At 36.3% G+C, this 19,953-nt stretch overlaps 1 protein-coding gene across 1 annotated transcript in view; it reads right to left on the reverse strand.

The window, feature by feature from the left end:
• Positions 1-17,975, reverse strand: part of ARHGEF33 (Rho guanine nucleotide exchange factor 33) — a gene marked incomplete at both ends in the record, with an annotated part of 36,839 nt that extends 18,864 nt beyond the window's left edge. Inside the window, 7 exons of the mRNA XM_083379320.1 lie at positions 1,120-1,344; positions 3,972-4,016; positions 6,091-6,233; positions 6,882-7,003; positions 8,335-8,499; positions 13,555-13,604; positions 17,954-17,975. Of these exons, the coding sequence (XP_083235446.1) occupies positions 1,120-1,344; positions 3,972-4,016; positions 6,091-6,233; positions 6,882-7,003; positions 8,335-8,499; positions 13,555-13,604; positions 17,954-17,975 (772 nt within the window). The remainder of the gene's footprint in view (positions 1-1,119; positions 1,345-3,971; positions 4,017-6,090; positions 6,234-6,881; positions 7,004-8,334; positions 8,500-13,554; positions 13,605-17,953) is intronic.
• Between the last annotated feature and the right edge of the window lie 1,978 nt (positions 17,976-19,953).

Consider the following 19,953-nt stretch of genomic DNA (forward strand, 5'->3'; position numbering starts at 1 on the left):
CAGTGGGTTAGGACACTGAGTGGGTTAGGACACTGAGCTTGTCGATCAGAAGGTCGGCAGTTTGGCAGTTCAAATCCCGAGTGCCGCGTAACAGAGTGAGCGCCTGTTACTCGTCCCAGCTTCTGCCAACCTAGCTGTTTGAAAGCACGTAAAAATGCAAGTAGAAAAATAGGGACCACTACGGTGGGAAGGTAACAGCGTTCCGTGTGCCTTTGGCGTCTAGTCATGCCGGCCACATGACCACGGAGACGTCCTCGGACAAGCGCTGGCTCTTCGGCTTTGAAACGGAGATGAGCACCGGCCCCTAGAGTCGGAAACGACTAGCACGCATGTGCGGGGGAACCTTTACCTTTTTAATTATGTTATAGACGGGTTAAAGTGCATTATGTATTTGGTTATTTATATAGTTGGTTAATGTTAGTTAGATTATGATTATTTTATATTTGTAACCCTGTAATCAGCTTTGAGAAGTGGGGGAGGGGGGTTTAGGGGTGGGTTGGGGATGGGATAATATTGTAACTTTTATAAAACTTTTCAATAAAAAGAAAAGAAAGAAATGTTGGGCTCACTTGTGGTCATAAGTTGAGAACTACCTGTACTTTTAACAAGGAGGGAAGAAACTACTACCTACACAGACCTGCAATTCAAACAAAAAGTACCTATCTGTTTGCTTTTTACGCCTACCTCTTGTATACTACAATCATCGGCATGGACTTCCAGTTATTTAAAACGATAAAACAACAACACATTAAAATGAAGACAAGGATATAATAATATAGTAATACAATGGGACACATTCATCTTCCCCCAAATTCTCAGCTTTAGGAGCTTCCATTCAGGTGAACGCTGATCTTATCTAAGGGAGGAGACTTATCCACAATGTAGGGGCCACAACAGAAACAAAAATGGTCTTAAAGCCCTTTCTCCTTCTGTAGCTTTCTTGGCAGTGGCAGGGGAGACCCTTCATAGATTTGTTTGGCAAGAATGTGCCAAATGAGTCAATTCCATACAGAGAAGTATGTACCTTTGTATCTGGAACTGAAACTGAACTGTAAATCATACGCACAATTGACACAAGAGAGAATTCTTCGGTCTCCTGGCCGGTTCTGCTTTTCTCACCTGCAACAGAAGAATCCCACATCAAATTCTCTACTGAGCTATATCTACTTGGAGCCAAATCCCTCTGCTGATCATTGAAGTTCTTTGAAATATATTCATCATTCCTCTCTTTACTGTCTTTGGGTTGTTTCCATATTGTTGATGATGCCTGTCCCTTTGATGGAGCATCGCTTGAAGAGGAAGCTATGAGATTTTCTTCTCTGTCCGGATTTGAACTGGTTACACCTAAAATTAGGACATGGTGTTAGTAGGAATAGTCTTAGTGGTCATTTGGCCTGCTAAACTAGTCTAAAAGCCAATGAACAAACACTTAAAGTCATGTCAACCTTTGGAATGCAAGAACTTTAAATATTTACTTATTTCGTATCTATCAATCTATCTAAATTTCTCCAGGAAAACAGAAAAGCTGAACAGGTTGCCCATGCCAAAAGCAATTAAATCTTTTATTATGAAATTCGGAAGACCATGTGAAAGTTGTGGCATTTTTGTATTATTTGTTTTTTTAAAAAAAAAGTTCTCAAAGGAGTTGATGCAGAACAATTGTAACTTACAGTCAAGCTTTAGCTTATGGTTTTCACACAGTTTCTCCTATTTTATCTTTCAACAACTCCTGTAATTTATCAGGATTATCTAAATAAACAGCTACATCTGCATGCAAATTAAAAGAAACCTAAATTTAGAGAAGCATAAAATGCACTGCAACAACCCAGAACACCAAAAAAAGGAAACAGACTGCCTATAAAATATTATCCCAAAAATGAATACGACACAACTTTATTACATTGCCTGACCACTCAGCCTACTACAGCACAATCAATACAAGCTATGAAAAGGGTAACACTACCATACATTAAAATTTCTCAGAAACAATCAACATATTATTGCAACCAGAAGGTATCACCATAGCATACAAACCAATTAAAGCCCTCCGAAACATCTTTAGTAAACCAAAAGACCCAGTAGGCTGAGAAGAAAAAAAAGAGTCAAGTGAGAGGGATCTCAGAGTCCTAGTGGACAATCACTTACTGACCTTCGCTCCTTCTGCCGTGACCTAAAAACTTACTTATTTAAACAAGCCGGCCTGGTCTGATGGGTGTGGGGTATTTTAATATTAATTTTATTAATTTTTATTGTAATTTGGGGCTACACTATTTAATTCTTTCTTAAATTTTGTACATTGTATTTTTATTGTATTGCCCTGTACACCGCCCTGGGTCCTTCGGGAGAAGGGCGGTATAGAAATTAAATTATTATTATTATTATTATTATTATTATTATTATTATTATTATTATTATTATTATTATTATTATTATTATTATTATTATTATTATTAAATGTGAGCCAGCAGTGTGCTGCAGCTGCCAAAAAAGTCAACACAGTGTTACGCTGCATTAACAGAGGGATAGAATCAAGATCACATGAAGTGTTAATACCACTTTACAATGCCTTGGTAAGGCCACACTTGGAATACTACATCCAGTTTTGGTCACCATGATGTAAAAAAGATGTTGAGACTCTACAAAGAGTACAGAGAAGAGCAACAAAGATGATTAGAGGTCTGGAGGCTAAAACATATAAGGAACGGTTGCTGGAATTGGGTATGTCTAGTCTAATGAAGAGAAGGATGAGGGGGGACATGATAGCAGTGTTCCAATATCTCAGGGGCTGCCACAAAGAAGAGGTAGTCAAGCTATTCTCCAAAGCACCTGAAAGCAGGACAAGAAGCAATGGATGGAAACTAGTCAAGGAGAGAAGCAACCTAGAACTAAAGAGAAATTTCCTGACAGTTAGAACAACTAACCAGTGGAACAACCTGCCTCCAGAAGCGGTGAATGTTCCAACGCTGGAAGTTTTTAAGAAGAGACTGGACAGCCATTTGTCTGAAATGGTATAGGGTTTCCTGCCTAAGCAGTTTGGACTAGTTGACCTCCAAGGTCCCTTCCAACTTTATTATTATATTATTACAAAATACAATGTAAAGACTGTAACAGCCACTATGTAAAACAGATAGACTAGCAGAGTACATCCACGAATACTACTAGTAGTCAGAAGATACAATGAAAACTCCCTAATTTCACAACACACAAAGAGACTGAATCATAGTTTCAACCTCTTTCTCCTACATTTACCCAATTCTCTTTTAAAAATATCTAAACTGGTGACCATCACCATATCTGATGGGAATTAGTTCCAAACTTAACTATGTGATGTTTAAGGAAATAACACACCTCCCTTAATGTTGAATATTTCTGCATTAAATTCAATGAATGATCCCAAATTTTAGACTATGAGGTGGAGAAAAAAAATATTACTATAGATGTGTTTTATATTTGATATACTTTTATCTTGTCCTTTTTTCACTTTAAACTGCAAAGTTTCAACAACTGTAATTTTCCCTTGTAAGGAAGCCTTCAAGTGAAAGTAGCTGGATGACAGATCTGGCAGCAGAATCCATCATAAGTCCCTTGAACCCGAATGACTGAAACTCAGACTTGGAGAATCAGGAAGAGTCTTAGAAGCTTTCTAAAGAAAAATAATTTCATATGCAAACCCACTGAGAAATACCTACTAATTATTAATAAGCCAAAGTATACCACAGACTGGTAGAACCTATGTAGATTATGGTCTCTGGAAATAGTTCTACAGATGCTAAGAAAACATGCTTCTCTATGTCAGCAGGAAAACTTTTAACGCCCGATTCCTGGGCCTACATCTTATGTAGTTCACTGCCTTTGTTCAATAGGCAAAACATACAGAATTATACAACACTATTCATCAACAGTGTTGGTGTTTTACAGGTTTCTTGAAAATATTTATCAGAGAACATTATAAAAAATACAGTTCCACTCACCTTTCATATTGCTTTCTCCTATTGTTCTAGGTATGCAATCAGAGACTGGGCAAAAATAGGAGATTAGGTTATATGCAAATCCAGATCAATAAAACAAACTTTTTACAAAGGCATAGATTTAAATTGAGAAAAATCTTTCCAGAATTTTGGTTTCTAGAGTTTGTTTCTGTGAATTGCAGTCTCAATTCTTACTGATTGCTTGTGTGAAAAGACCAGTTTGGAAATAATGTGACAAATTAAGACAGTGCAAATGTGGACAAAATTTGGGAGAAAAAAAATTATCTACCAAACTGATGTTATCTCTAATCATGTCAAATTAGTTGCTGATGTCCAAGCTCATCAGAACACATTAATTTAATGAAATCTGTTATAATGATGTGTTCTAAAAATTATTACTGCAATACAATAATAGCTAATATGTATTTAGTACAGTGTTTCTCAACTCCAGTGCTGACTGGTAAATTATGGCAGTTGAAGTCTATACATTGTAAAGTTGCAAAGATTGAGAAACACTGAATGAATGGATACCCTTAAACTCACTTATATGTTCCTTCATTTCAAGGAATGATAGATGGCTGCATTACTGTCACTCTTTTTGCTGGGCAATTCAGATATTATCTAATGAAAAGATTAATATTGTATAAATCAGCCTGGGGAAGATATTAGAAACTTAATTCATAAAGAGCTAAGGGACAAGGTCATGACTTCCTGCTATTCAGTAATCTAGAACTTTTTCAAAGCACCAATATCCAAATGGCTTCTGTTTTGTGAATAGTAACCCTATTATACATAGATGGTAACTGGCAATGTTGAGTGATTTCCTGCAAGAGGACTTTAAACTCTACTTAAATTTCTCCATTTTTACTAAAAAGGAATAAGCTTGGTTATTCCTTTTTTAGTAAAGAGAGCTGTGGTGGCGCAGCAGTTAGAATGCAGTATTGCAGGCTACTTCTGCTGACTGCGGATTGCCAGCAATTTGGCAGTTTGATTCTCATCAGCTCAGGGTCAGCTCAGCCTTCTGTGCTCCCGAGGTTGGTAAAATGAGGACCCAGATTGTTGGAGGCAATATGCTGACTCTGTAAACCACTTAGAGAGGGCTGTAAAGCACTGCAGAGAGATATATAAGTCTAAGTGCTATTGCTATTTTCAACATTTTGACACGCTTAGAAATTACCCTTTTAACAACACAACCCCCTTTTGTGAATCTTGGTTCATCTCAGCACAGAACTAGGAACTACATTCTTCCTCTTTTGAGGAGTCCTTTGTTAATTTTGCTTTCTTTATTTTCCCCTCTTATTAGATTTTCTGTTGTTGTTGTAATTCCTCTTCCATATCCATTCTCCAAAAGCCAAAGCGGTAATTTCCTAGTTGTACATTTCTTAGTATTCATTCTTCCCTCTTTCCTTGGTAGCCTTCAATGCTAACTACCTAGCCTTTTGTTTTAATTATATTTACCCAGAAAAAGTCCCTATCAGAAAAGTCTATGTTTTTCACAGTTTGCACACACACCCCAGTACATACAAGGGAACCTCTGTGGTCTGAATTAGATGCTCCCTGTGTGGGAAAGTACACATTGTACCATACTAAGATATGTTTCTGGGTCGGCTCTATCAGTTTGACAACAGCCTGTCCTCTAGCAAATATAAGCCAAAATTGCTAGGGAAAACAGTTCCCAGAGTGGAGCAAACGTGTCTGGAAAGAATTATACATCATGAACACAGTCATTTGCAGATGGATATAGAAACATGCATCCTAAGCAAACATTGCAACATACCTTACTTCATGCTTTATACACTGCTCATATATGGAAGAGAAGAGACAGATTGGCATCTTTTTGAAGCAGCTTTAATATGAAATAGTTTTCTTTATTACACACAGTAAAGCATTAAAATGGTCCTTCGTTTTCCCAAAGGTTAAGCTCCAATAATAAACAAAAATACTGGGCTGTTTGCTGTCTCAGGATTTCCATGCCCGGTGTACAGTTCCTCCAGATAAGCAAAGGCTTAGGAACAGGAGAACAGAAACAAGCGAGAGAGGACCTTTTGTATATTGTAAGTCACTCTCTAGTAGTACACTTAATAGAATAGGATATATAAGCCAATAGAACTACCGGTAGTACCTTTCTCATATGTTGCATTGTGCAAAAGCTTGACAAAATCTTCATTAATTAAAACTGGCTCTGGAAGTTTCAGGGCTCGAAAAGGGCTTCCTTGCAGAGGAGTAGGCACAGTTTGGGAACCATGCTCCTCTTTTTGAATCCTTCTGAGGAGAAAAAAAATATTAAAAAGCAAGACAGCCAAAAGAGATCTCTGGGAAGATACAATGGCTGCTTTGGGGCTCAGATGAATGGCACAGTAGTACTCTAAAAGATAGCAATATCAATAAACACACTGTTGACTCCTTGTATATTACAGTGTGTTAATAGTAAGGCTCCATATACATCAGCAAAATAATCCATTGATTATGGCTAAGTTGGTATTGCACTGCTTTCTTCATGTCGACACACCATCTAATAGGGGACCAGGAGCCGCAATGATCTCTCAGCCACTCTCCTGAACATGCTGCCAGCCCTCTCAGCCATAGCTGAATAAATGTGTTAAATTAAGTATATATTTTCATCAATATGGTACCCACCCTATTAAACTACACCCATTGTTTCCAGTCAGCTAGATGGACCCTCCCTTCTTTTCTCTTATATAATATATTGAAATCAGACATATTTAGGAGCTGGGATTCAGAGGAATAAAAACCAGTAAATATTACATTACTTATACTTTTTCTTATATTCCACCCCTCCTCCCAAGCTCCTGAAAAGTCTGATTCTAATACATTAGATAAGAGAAAAGAAGAGATGTAAACGCAAAGCTGTTCTGAAATTATAAAGGGCTTTGGAAAATATTGGTCACGTACTTCACTTTCAGCTTGCGAGATTCCTTCCGTTTTTCTTGTTGCAGCTGCTCAATTTTTTGCTGCATCTCTTCTTGTTTGGCACTAATTTCCTCAATCATAGATTTGGCATCATTAAGCTCCTCCTTTTAAAAAAAGAGTGACTTCTGATGTGTAACAGGAAAAAGTTTGCTGCTTTGCATTCAAACTCTTTCTTAGAGGAAAAGCAACACAGATGTGTAATTATTTACACCAACTCAGAAAGAAGTATTTATAAATGTACACCATTTTAGTAGCAGATCTATTTACTGCAATAGAAACATCTATACAACATGCTTCCCCAATTTCCATTTTGGAAATGTACTATTGATTTTTAATAGTGGTCTGGATTGCACAGTCCTGCTACTTCTGGTATAATTGATAAAGTCATCTATCCCAGCATATCCTAGCAGGATTTAAAAAGTAGGGGTGTCCCAATATTCAGTTTGCTTTGCTTTGCATTTGTCCCATGTGTGAAAGGAAGGCGAAGTCAGCATGAGATAGAAGATAGCAGAATTTCACATTGAAACTGAAGGGTTGAAAGGGCAGAGACCACTTTGTTTTCTCTGTGACTAGTGCGTCAATTTCCTTCCTTCCTTCCTTCCTTCCTTCCTTCCTTCCTTCCTTCCTTCCTTCCTTCCTTCCTTCCTTTCTCTTTCTTTCTTTCTTTCTTTCTTTCTTTCTTTCTTTCTTTCTTTCTTTCTTTCTTTCTTTCTTTCTTTCTTTCTCTCTTTCTCTCTTTCTCTCTCTCTCTCTTTCTTTCTTTCTTTCACTTTTGTGCATCTTACGTTATTGAAGATGAAAATAAAATACAGTAGATGCAGCAGTCATGTACCACCTCCTTCCCCACTATTATTTTTGGAATTTTTTAATGAAAGAGACAGGAAAAAATTAGTTTCCCTCATCAGCAGCAAGTATTATGCAATCATTGGGAACCTGAACTACCCAAATATTATTGAGTTGTATATTGAAACATTTTCTTAGTTGCGAATAATTGAGTTGATAAAAACTCTTTTAAAAAACACAAAAAACAAAGGAAGAGATTGCCTGAGGGATAACTAAGAAAACTCAGAACTGTGCATTGTAGGAGAAAGAGAGAGAAGGAAAATATAGCCCACTTTGCAATAAATTTGTCCACTCCTTTTTTCAAATGGATCATGTTATGTGCCAAATTGAAGAAAGCTGAGAGAGGCTAATTTACCAAGGGGTAGCATAGAATACTATTATAATTAAGCACAAAGGTAAATTAGATTACTGTTTGCTACACTAATTGTTAATAATCCTGTGACAAAAAAAATAAGCCTGTTCAACACACACCAGGCCATCTCCTTGTCAGTAAGTACAACTTTAGTTTTTCAACTTTTGGCATCATCATGCTGTGTCATGTAGCAAGTTTTGGCCTTCCAAAACTAGTGCCCCAGAATACTTGCATGCCTACCTTGAAATCATTTAGAGAATTTTTCATCTCGGCCACTTTTTCCTCCATTGCACACCGGCAGCTTTGAACTTTCTCCTCAAGAGCATACTCTCCATGTTGAATTCTTGAAAGTTCCTGCATTGCTTCACTGAAGCTACTTTTAAGTTCAGAAGCCAGAGCCTGCAACTGATAAGGCAGAACCCACATAAATTCTCAGGGACACAGAAAACAACATGGACTCTATTATTTACCCCATACAGTCTTCTCTTAATTAGGACATTTCCTCCCTGATCCAGATATATACCAGTGTCTAGGGGCTTGAAATAATATTTGGGGAGGGTAAAGGCTGCCACAAAAAAAATGTTAAGGTGGAATGGCTTTTATTTTGCTCTTTCTTTTAAAAATATCTAAAACCTATTTTGGGTTTTCCATTAGGATTTTATGTTTTCTCCCTCAAAATAACATTTAATGTTCAGTTTAATTAATAACAGTAATAGTTTTTGGGGTTGTAGAAATGTGGGTGGAGAGCTATCATCCAGGAGTTGTTGATTGATCAAGTCTGTAATTATTTCTGCCATTCTTTTTCCGCAAGTATTGGCTTACAATTTCATTAACTCCAGCAAGCACACTAGCAGGCTACTTGTGGTTTATAGATATTGCAATCAAAATAAATTTTCAGGCAGAATGGAAAAGGCTGAGCTGTGATTTTCCAGAATCTCTAAAGAGAAAAATCTTATCCATTGTCTGCTACCCAACATTTCTGTGTGATATATCAGGAAGTGAATCCGATATCGACAGCATGTCCTCTCAAACAGAACTAGACATTTCTTACAAACGGTACTACTCTTACTGAAGTGCAAGTAATCTCTATAATATTACACCTGTTTTTCTAGTCAATTTACCTGCTAAGACATCTTGGCTTTTCCTTTCCCCCTGTTGGGGTAGGCGTCCTCCCTAACCAATCTTGTCTCTATCTTCTCCTCCAGCAGAATGTGTTTCAGTGTTTAACTTTGGTACACTGACCAGTCATTTAGGTATATTAGAAATAGTTTTCAGTCTGGAGGAGGAGATTTGCAAAGTCCGATCAAAATGGAGACATTTACAGATCTGCCTCTAAACACACTCCTTGCACTCTCATTGCCACCACCTGCAATTCAGTGATGGTGCCTCCGTCGTAACCAAAAAAGTTACAATTCTTAGCAAATCACAGGAAAAAGTATCTTCCCATAGCCATCTTCTGTTATAGGAGAAATGCATATATATGCCTTCCACTCTTCGTTCTTCAGATGAAAAAAGCTGATTTTCCACCATGTCTCAAAAACTCCCAACTCATAGATTACATACTGTACCAAATGAAAGCAATATGGAAAAAAAGTCATAGGGGAGATGGATGGCATAATAATTTAATAAATAGTAATACATAATAATGCAAGAGGCTGGGTTTATTGCACTCTAGGATGGCTTGTAAACACACTAGGATATGGTATGCACCATCACCATCTCTCAAACTATAACGTATTCCATAGCTTTTAGGAAGCAGCAAGATGATAAACAAATGTAGGAAGCAGAATGCTGTGCAAGATAACCAGTTTGCCTGATTAGCATCTATATTCTTCAGGTGTTCCCTGTAAAAACGTCCTAGAGAGATCTTTGAAAAATCATCTTGTGTTTTTATATTTTAATACACATCCCATTTTTTCTTCATAGTTACAAGAACCAGGAAATATCCTGAAAAATATTGTTTTTTTCTGCTTAAATCTGATATTACTTTAAAACATTATTTGTTAAATTTCTATGTCAGCTTTCCTTGTAGAATCTAAGGCAAAAGACCTAGTAATGCTTCTTCCAATATTTTCCCCATAGCAACCCTGCAAAATAGGTTAGGTTAAGAGTGCATGACTAGCATAAAACCATCAAGTGAGTTTCTGTGGCCAGGGGCAAATTTGAACTTGGGTCTTCCCATTGCTAGTCCAACATCTTAACCACTACACTTAACTGGCCAATTTCCTACTATCCAATCAGCATAACCGGTCATCAGCCATGCACAGTGGACTGCTAATCATTGTGTGAATTTTTTTCTTCCATTCAATCATGCCCAATTCTTGGAGACTGCCTGAACGCTGCAGTATTCTTGGTGAGGTTTTTCAGAAATAGTTTGCCATTGCCTTCTTCCTAGGGCTGAGAAAGAGTAACTGGCCCAAGGTCATCCAGCTGTTTTCATGCCCAAGGAAAGTAGAATTTATGGTCTCCCAATTTCTAACTTGATGCTTTAACTACTACGCTAAACTGGCTTTCATCATGTCCTTAGTTGGCTGCAGTTAAAACTTTCAGCTGTATTCAATCTACAGGGAATAAACTGTACAGACCAGGTCTACACTCTGTAACAAGTAATACACAGTCCAGGCTCAAAACAAGGTGATGGCCTTGAATTACAGACAGGATGACACAACTATCTATTGCAATATGTCCTTTATTCACAGTTTTTTATCAGCCTATTGGTAGCTATACTGGGAGTAATTCAGTAAAGACTGAATAGGCAACATTTGTTAATTTTCATAAGCCACCTGATGCTTTCCTTTGAACAATTTAAATCCCAAGTGAAATGTGTACATATCCACACAGATAGACACATACATATAGAATTATATGTTTTAATATATCAAAACATTAGATTAGCAGTTAGATTTTGAGCAATCAAGAATTAGTATGGTTACAATCAATGCAAAAATTGATTTTACATATTTGATTATCAATTTGTTAGATTTATACCCCAATGACTGTTCCTTATAAAATTAAACACAGTGAAATAAATGAAAATGATAGGACAGGAAAAGCTGGAACATCTACAAGAGGGTGAAAAAGTCAACGTGGCTCTTGAAATTGTAAGATCTTTTTTTAGGTGTGTTGCATGTATCCAACACACACACACAAATAAATAAAAAATGGCGAAGCTTCAATCTTGACTCTTTTACCACCCCACAATGCTCTTAAATGGAAGGGTTAACATCAGTTTTATCTATTCAGTTAAAATTCACACTAGAAACTGCTTCTATTCTAGAAAAAGCAGTCTTTCTTGGAATTGCATTGAAGTGCTCCATTCTCTCTAGAATATTATTCTTTTTTCTACTAATTACTGCAATCTCAGCATCACACAGATTTGACGAATCCAAGTTCTAGCAAAATTCCTCACCTTAAATAAATCACTCTTCAGAAATTAGTAAACATCCATCCTACAGTACAATCCTCTCTCTAGAATCCAGAACTCTGTATGTTAATATAGAAAAAAGTGCATGCAAACTGCCACACACCCCAGGTGTCTTCAGTCATCCAATCAGGAAGCTAAAAGAATTGACCAAGCATGAGCAGAATGAAACAATAGAGATCTACTGTGTCCCTGTAGATCCCTGCAAACCTCTCTTGTATACTGAAGCTTGCAATTCATTACAAGCCACTAATACTTCATTAGTACTACAGTACAATTACCAGGTCTCCCTCATCCCTTTCTTTTGGGAGGAAAGTTAATTTGGCTTTTGAGTGTTTTGACTTTAGCCCTCAGATAGCAGCTTAAAAGACAAGTAGCTGAATAAGCCAAAAATTGTTGTGGGTTTTACTGTATTTTTTAAAATTTAAAACATTGGAAATCTGAAATTTTTTTTGGGGGAAGACAATTTAAACTATTTCCTATTTAAAATTAATTGCTTTTTTTCTGTAATGGGATTCCAAATCTTTAAAAAAAAGCCTTTTTCTCTCTGCCACATAAACTCAGCTAAAAATGCACCCTCCTAAACAAAATCTCCCTTATTTCTTACGACTTTCTTGAAAAGTGTTTGGAACCATTCCCAGTGCAAGGAATAATAAACATATACTATACTTCACTAATTGTTGCTGAACTCTTTTCAGGACAGCATAATTACAGTAATGGGGAAGTCCAATAATAAGTACAGGTACATGTGTATTATATGTCATCCAGCATTTTCCCAGACCAAACCTACTGTGGTTTATCCAAAAAACAAGAATTAAAATTATTCTACTTATTCCTTCATCCATCCCTCTGTTTCTTTTTAACTATAAGTCCCTGAAAAATGTGCCAGAGAAACCTAGAATCTTAAACCACCCTGCACAAAGTACTGCAACAACAAACTTGTAATGTGAAGCTTGGCATTCAAGATTATTTATGGCCATCGTTTGCATTTACAGAGGTATTGGGTTCTATTTGCCAAATGTGTTCAAGAAGAGGGTGGATAGACATTCTCTGCAGAATGCTGCAGAATGTTTGGGTATCTTCACAAGCATTTAGACTCTCCTTATTCTACTATTTCCTTTTACTGTCTCTGCTTCAGAAATCTGATAATGTTGTGAGAAGTTCAGCCCCCCCCAGAAGGAAATATTAAAGAGGCAGAAAAGCATGCCCAGTTTTCTTAATAGCCCCAAGTTTCCCACCCCCAAGCAGAAACCAGCTCTGTAGAAATGCAGATGTAAATAATCCAGGAAGGTTGGAGGCCCCCAGCTAGGAGGTTAGGAAGACAAAGACACCTAAAATCTACATACCCCACCCAAACTCTTAAGACAAGACATAATAGGATTAAGCCACAGATGCCAAAGGGCACACAGACTCAGTTCCAAGTTCATGCCATAGGAACAACTCCAAACAAAAGGCTCAAGAAGGCATAAAAATCCACTCCCTACATGCGTTCTCTTTCTTTTCTTCCAGAGCCATCTTCCTGTCTGGCTCTCCTCTTCAATAAACTGCAACCTTCTTTCTAAAGCATTCGCCATGTTGTTTATCCCCGGCTTGGACTGAACCATGATGAAGACTTTTCCTTCAAAAATGTGAATAGCCTTAAATCCAATAGAAAATAGTGGGTTTTAAACATTAACCTTTCTGTACTTTGTGGACTGCCTTGATCTGGTAGATATCCAGTGGGCAGCTTTGCGTATATGCATCTGAACTCCTTCTTAGCCAGGGCATTATAAGAAAAGGGCAGGGAGGTATATAATCTACACATGCCCTAAAAAGTGGAGTTATAGTCTAGGTAAGCGCCGTAAAACAGAATGAGAAAGGATGTTTTAAATATAAAAAATATTTCTTATTAGTATAATTAACATATCAAATAGTTACAATTAATTTGTTTTGTATTGATTTTTTTAAATTTAGTTTGAATTACACTTTGAGATTTCAAAAGCCTCACTAATTCTTTATATATCTGGGATTCTTTAGAGCATTTTTGCTCATTTTTTTACCTGGGCAATCTGTGTTGCAGGGTTAATCACTGGCACACTTTCAGTTTCTCCTGTGGGGATAAAGAACTTCAGTCAATTAACTTGACTTATTAGACTTACTATATATACATATATATATATACTATAAATGGGAGCAGAGTAATTTGCAATTTGTTCAAGATGTAAAGTTCTCCCTTTTGTAGAACACACAGTCCTGTTTTGAACCTCTGATCCCTTTTTGTACAATTTCTCACAATTACAGGATTTTTTTGCAATAGGGATGTGTGTGTGTGTATGTGTACAGTATACATGTATAGATGTTATGACATCCTCACAGAGAGGTCGAAAAATAAACAAGATGGCAACCACATAATCAAACCCTACACTTTTTCAATGGTGTGTTGCAGACACAATATGTGTAAAAAAGCAGCCGTGTTTCAGTTGTGGCTCACTGCCTCCATTTTGACCTTTTTAAAAACCCTGTGGATATCCCTGCGGCTGTGCAGAAGTGGCCAGTGTTATGCTGTGAACATGCAATGGAATACAAAATTGATTCCAGTGCTCATTTACTCCAGTTATTTTTTTGTAAATACGTGGAAAAATAATGACAGTGAAGGTACAAGATCTGTCCCCCTCGTGTTAAAGCCAACTGTTTTTTAAAGTTCCATTTCATTTGTGGACTTTTTTCCTTCATTTATTCCAATTTACTTTTTTTAATCTCCGTTATATTTAGGGTTTTGCCTCTAGGGCAAAAAACAACTGCATGTTTTTGCTACCAAAGGTCAGATATTCAGTTAATGAACCCAGTTTTCTACATATATCTATAAGTAGTAATATTCCATGTGAGATGTTTTTATATTAGGATGATCTAGAAATTGCCCCAGAAAAGTTACGACTTAGAAGATTTCCAAATACTTTAAATTTAGTCCTAATTCCTTTCTGGCATTATTTATTCCCAGATGCCTAAAAATGCACTTAAAATCCTTTCCCTGTATTTTTCACCTTCCAAAAACCTTCCTCTTAAGATATGGACTGGCAGACCTACTGGTTTAATATATTTTAAAATACCATTTTTCTACGCATGTAGAGACAAAATAATCTAATAACATTTGTGCAATAGTTTTACAACAAACATGGGATACAAAAGAAATCTAAATACTGTTCTGCATAATAAACCTTATAAAACTGGAAATGGTTATTTTCTCCCAATCAGACACCCCTCTATTGGGAATGATGAGAATTATAGTTGTGTTAATCGGAAGTGTAGAGATTAGATGAAAAAGAAAACCTCTTAATTGTTCACCAAAGAACTCAAAGGCATTTCTCTTAAAATGGATTAGGCTCTCATTAGTGAAAATCAAATCAAACTTCTCAAACTGTAAGGATTGAAAACTTTTCAGCACTTCTCATCTCAAAGATTGTGATGTATGTTCTGGCCTAATTTGGCTGTTCTAAAATAGTTTCTTGCTGCTCCATCACCTTATGAGAATCTTCCTAAACCTTCCAGTATACTTTTGATACTCTTAGTTTATCATTAGAACAAGTCAATTTGCTGTCTGGGAATAGGTTAACATATTATTTTTGGTTTAGCATTATGTGAACTTAACCAATGTGGTTTGTAAGCTATAATTTATAGCTAAGGGCAATGTATTGACCTAATCAATTTTAAATTATCCAATAGACCATAGCTAAACAAATAGTAGTTTAATGTTGTGAATCTGATCCAAATATTTTTCATTCCCTGGTTATAAAGGATTTAATCCAGATTTACCAGAGGTCAAATTTTAAATGCTTTCTTCTTCGCATTTCTTCGTATTTCTATCCATTTGGTCTGCTCTGCTTATAACAAATATATAGTATCATATTTACAATAAATTAGTAAAGAAATTAATGAATGAGGAAAGTCTGCATGTATAGACATTTGAAAATCTACATCTTTTATTATACAATGGTTAAGCCTGATTCCTGTGGGGATCATGAAATAAACCATCTCTTTATATTTATTTTTTTTAAGAATATGACTGGACATTGACCTCAGAATTGTTTTTAAAAATCTAAATAAATAAATTTAATGAAGTTGTAACTTTGTTATTACTTGTTATTTTTCAAAAATAAAAATGTGGGTAATATAGAATTGCTTTAGAAATATGCCGAACTAACCAGAAAAAAAGAGTTTAAAAGGTTTAACAGGAGTATCTGGAGGCAGGACAGGGCAGGATAGGATAGGAGAGCCATGACCACCATGGCAGCGTTTTTATTAATGTGCCAATCTCCCAATTTAGTCATTTTTCACGAAGTGCCCAATTTGGTTACATACATGGTTACAAAAGGGATGCGGTGGCTCAGTGGGTAAGGACGCTGAGCTTGTCGATCAGAAGGTCGGCAGTTTGGCGGGTCGAATCCCGAGTGCCACGTAACAGAGTGAGCGCCTGTTACTCGTCCCAGCTTCTGCCAACCTAGCAGTTCGAAAGCACGTAAAAATGCAAGTAGAAAAATAGGGACCACTATGGTGGGAAGGTAGCAGCGTTCCATGCGCCTTTGGCAACTAGTCATGCCGGCCACATGACCATGGAGATGTCCTCGGACAAGCGCTGGCTCTTCGGCTTTGAAATGGAGATGAGCACCGGCCCCTAGAGTCGGAAACGACTAGCACGCATGCGCGGGGGAACCTTTACCTTTACCTTTACCTATGGTTACAACATCCTAAATATGTGCAACATCCCAGAAAGCCTCTAATTTCAAAAAAATCAACACATCCAGATATACTGAGATGGTTAATCATTTTAATCTAAATCCTGTGTGTCTTACTTCCCATGGGGACCTCAGTTAATGAAAACACCCTAAAATTAATTTCCACTTCAGCCAATACTAGCAAATGGGATTTCCAGGCACAGTTTTTATATAATATCCACCCGCCCACTAATGTAAAATAACTTCTGAAATATCCTAATTAGAATAACACATAAAACCTAAAACTTGTATTAGTACAGTACAAAGCATAGCCCTAGGACTAAAATAAAAATCTGGCAACCATTAATCTCCAAAGATGCTCACAACATTCCCATCTCCAAAGCCTGTAGAAAAAGCCAGGTTTTGATGGCATCTCTGAAATCTAGGACTCCGGTCAATATAATAAACACAAGGCACTTAACCTGCTTCAGCTCTTCTGGTTGTTTGAGAAGTTACCACAATGGTCAGAAACTTCCTGGAGAAAGAGTTTATAAGTATGAACTGCAACAGCTTTTTCTCACTTAAAATGAAGATTAAAAACAGATTCAAGATTGCTTGGGATAGGTCAGCAGTAAATACATACATACTACCCATTTTCACAGATATCACACTTTAATCTTATTCATCATGACATGTTTTTACTTCAATTCTGAATTTTAAATTTCTGGAATGACATAACTGCATTATCTTTGATTCTATATCTACCATGCCCTACAACACTCATGCCTTTATATATTGTATGTCTCTTTATCATAACATTCAGCCCATAACTTTTACTATTTTGTATGTTTCTTGTTGACACTCTTAAAGGTACTATTTGCAACACTTTGTTTTCTGAGGTGCCATTGGAGATGTAAACCTTTTATATACCAATCAATGTTTTTAATTTATTGGGGGAGGATGTTCTTTTTGATTGTAACATGCATAACCTTCACAAGTCAATGACTTGTTTTTGTAATCATTGTCAGTAGACAAAGAAGTTTGGTGCTATTGTAAATGAAGTATGGTATTAACACATATAAAACATGAATCCTACCTGCAAAATGGGGTTCCTTCTCTTCCGAGGATCAGTGCTCCTGATTAATGTGATGACTTGTTTCTCCTGTTAATTAGCTGTCTCATCCCATTTCTACTAAAGAGGCCTTGGAACAGGGGAAAAAAGCCTGTCCAATAAGGATACACAAAAGTCCTATCTCTAGAAGTAGAGGTCCTTGTTTAACACTTAGAACTGGAACAGAAATTGGATCGCCAATCCATGGTTCCTTGTTATTTGTCTATTCAATCTCCCAAGGTTTGGACAACAGATACAGGAATATAAATGTCTATTACTACTTTCAATCGTATTTGCAATTTAGGCTTATTGTTTCTCCTGTCAATAACAAGGACTACACAGAGCTCTAATAACATTTATCTCAAATTGGATATTGGCCAGAATTTATGGGATTCATGTTAGCAACCTCTCCAAATGAGGTTTTGCTCAAGAACTAATTGGCTTCTACATGCACAGCATTTTGCTTCCATATGCCAAAGCCATGATTTTTTTTAGCATTTTTCATCACAGATTATTCCTTCAGCATTATTGTTTTGTTTTATATTTTGTCTTATATTTTGAATGTTTTTCTAAAATTTTCTAAATACAGTATTATGTAAGAATAAAGAAGAATTTAAATAATTTAAATATATTAGTTACCTTCTTTTCTATTTGAGTCCATGCTTCTTAAATATGTTGGATATTGTTTCAGGTTCAGTCAATATATTTCCCACTTTGAAATTTTACTGAGGGGAAAAATCCATCCCATTTTTTTTGAAGAACTTTTACATATGAATTAGATGAAAGAGTTCCTAATTTTAATGGAAGAAAAAATATAATGAGGTTATTGATTATCAGTGTAGTTATATAGTATTTGGCTCTTCTCTAAAACAAGTACCACTAAGAGTTTCTATGAAAGTTTTTACTGAGAAGAGAAAGCCAAGATACTTTTGTTCTCAATGAAGCTTTTCAAATCAAGAAACAACCTACTTCCATTCTTAAATCCTCATTGTTTTTAGTTATAGCTCAGTAAGACTCCGTACTGGCCATACGTTTTGTGCTGCCTGTTTGATTATTTATTTATTTACATGACTTCTACCCATCTAACATGGGTAACATACAAAATTAAAAGAACACTTCACCATCTAAACCATGACACCCAAAATTAAAACAATAGACTTAAAGCATAAAAGCAGCGTTACCAGCAGAGGTTGCTTAACCCCCGCCCAAACACCTGGAAGAACAGCCTGGTCTTCAGAGCCTTGTGAAAGGTTAACAAGGTTAATGCCACCTAGATGTCTGGAGGGACGTGGCTTTTTCTGTCTATTTATTTTTATATTCTTTACTGTATCTCTAGGGCAAGAGATTCTGGAAGTAATTACATTACTTCCAGAATCTCTCAGAAATGGTTCATGTTATGGAGAAAATAGTTACATATGAGTAAGTAGGTAGACGTGAATATTTTAATCTGATGAATGAAGGCAATACATTGATCTGAGCTTGGAAGCAATTAGGAACCAAGGAAGGCGATATCTGTACAATACATGCATAATACAAAAACTCATTTTAAATTCTTGTTTATGTATTCAAACATCCAGATTCTAATAGGAAGGGTATCATTAAGATTGGAACTTCAACCCCATTCAGAGCAGGAATAGCTAGGATACCATCTGAAGCTAGTACAAACAAACTTTGTCATAGAAAGATTTTAGATCTCTAGTTATATCAATGCTAAAAGAAAGAGGAAAGACTATATTTGAGTTTTTTATGTTTTAATATTTGGCAATTTAGTCCTCAATGGCATTTTTAGGAGACAAGAGAAGACGCATTAGCTGGCACTACTGTAGTCCCTAGTTTCAGGTTCCTGTGATTACTAGTTCCCAGCACTTTTCCATATATTGAGAAAGATAAATAAACAAAGCTTGACAATGATCTGTCAGTAGCTCATAGAATTATTTCCAGTCAGTGAAATACACATAGAATTTCAACTTTCAAATTATGCTGAACATTTACCTAATGTATCAGAGCAGATCTTTTTACTCTAGGATCTCTTGCTATATGTGTGTCATATAAGGAACAAACTGATTCTCAGTATTACAACATTTAAGTATTAATTATTTAAAAGTGGAAATACAATCAATTTTAAACTTACCCTTGCCTGTGCTGCCTTTCTGTGTCACGGTATCGGGTCCTTTTTGACTTTGAAACAATGACTGTCTCAAATGAAAGGGGAAAATGTAGCTATAGTAGCTGATGATTTCTGAAGTAGGTCTATCACACAGTAATTATTCATTTAAAAGCCAGGCACATCTAATCTAAACTTTTCTAATTATGCAATCCTCAGGTCACATCCTCCCTGCTGGTTAAAAACAGCAGCTACATTTCTTAAACAACCATTTTTACTGTTTAACCCTGGAGGAACCTTGAAATAATGTTCAGGTCTCAAGGAATCTCTATAAAAATTGCAAAAGGATGCAAGATCTTTATAATATAATTCACCTTTAACCTACCGTACACAGCTTTAAATATTATCACCGTGCAATGTGCAAATTAAGAAATGAAGTGTGATATTTTTCAGTCACAATCTCTTGTAGAACTCCTAGTGGTCTCTCATGAAACCTTAAGGTCATGCAGGACCCCAGTTGAGAAAAGCTAGTTCA

This window comes from Vipera ursinii, assembly GCF_947247035.1.
Source record: "Vipera ursinii genome assembly, chromosome: 1".
Taxonomy (NCBI): Eukaryota; Metazoa; Chordata; class Lepidosauria; order Squamata; family Viperidae; genus Vipera; species Vipera ursinii.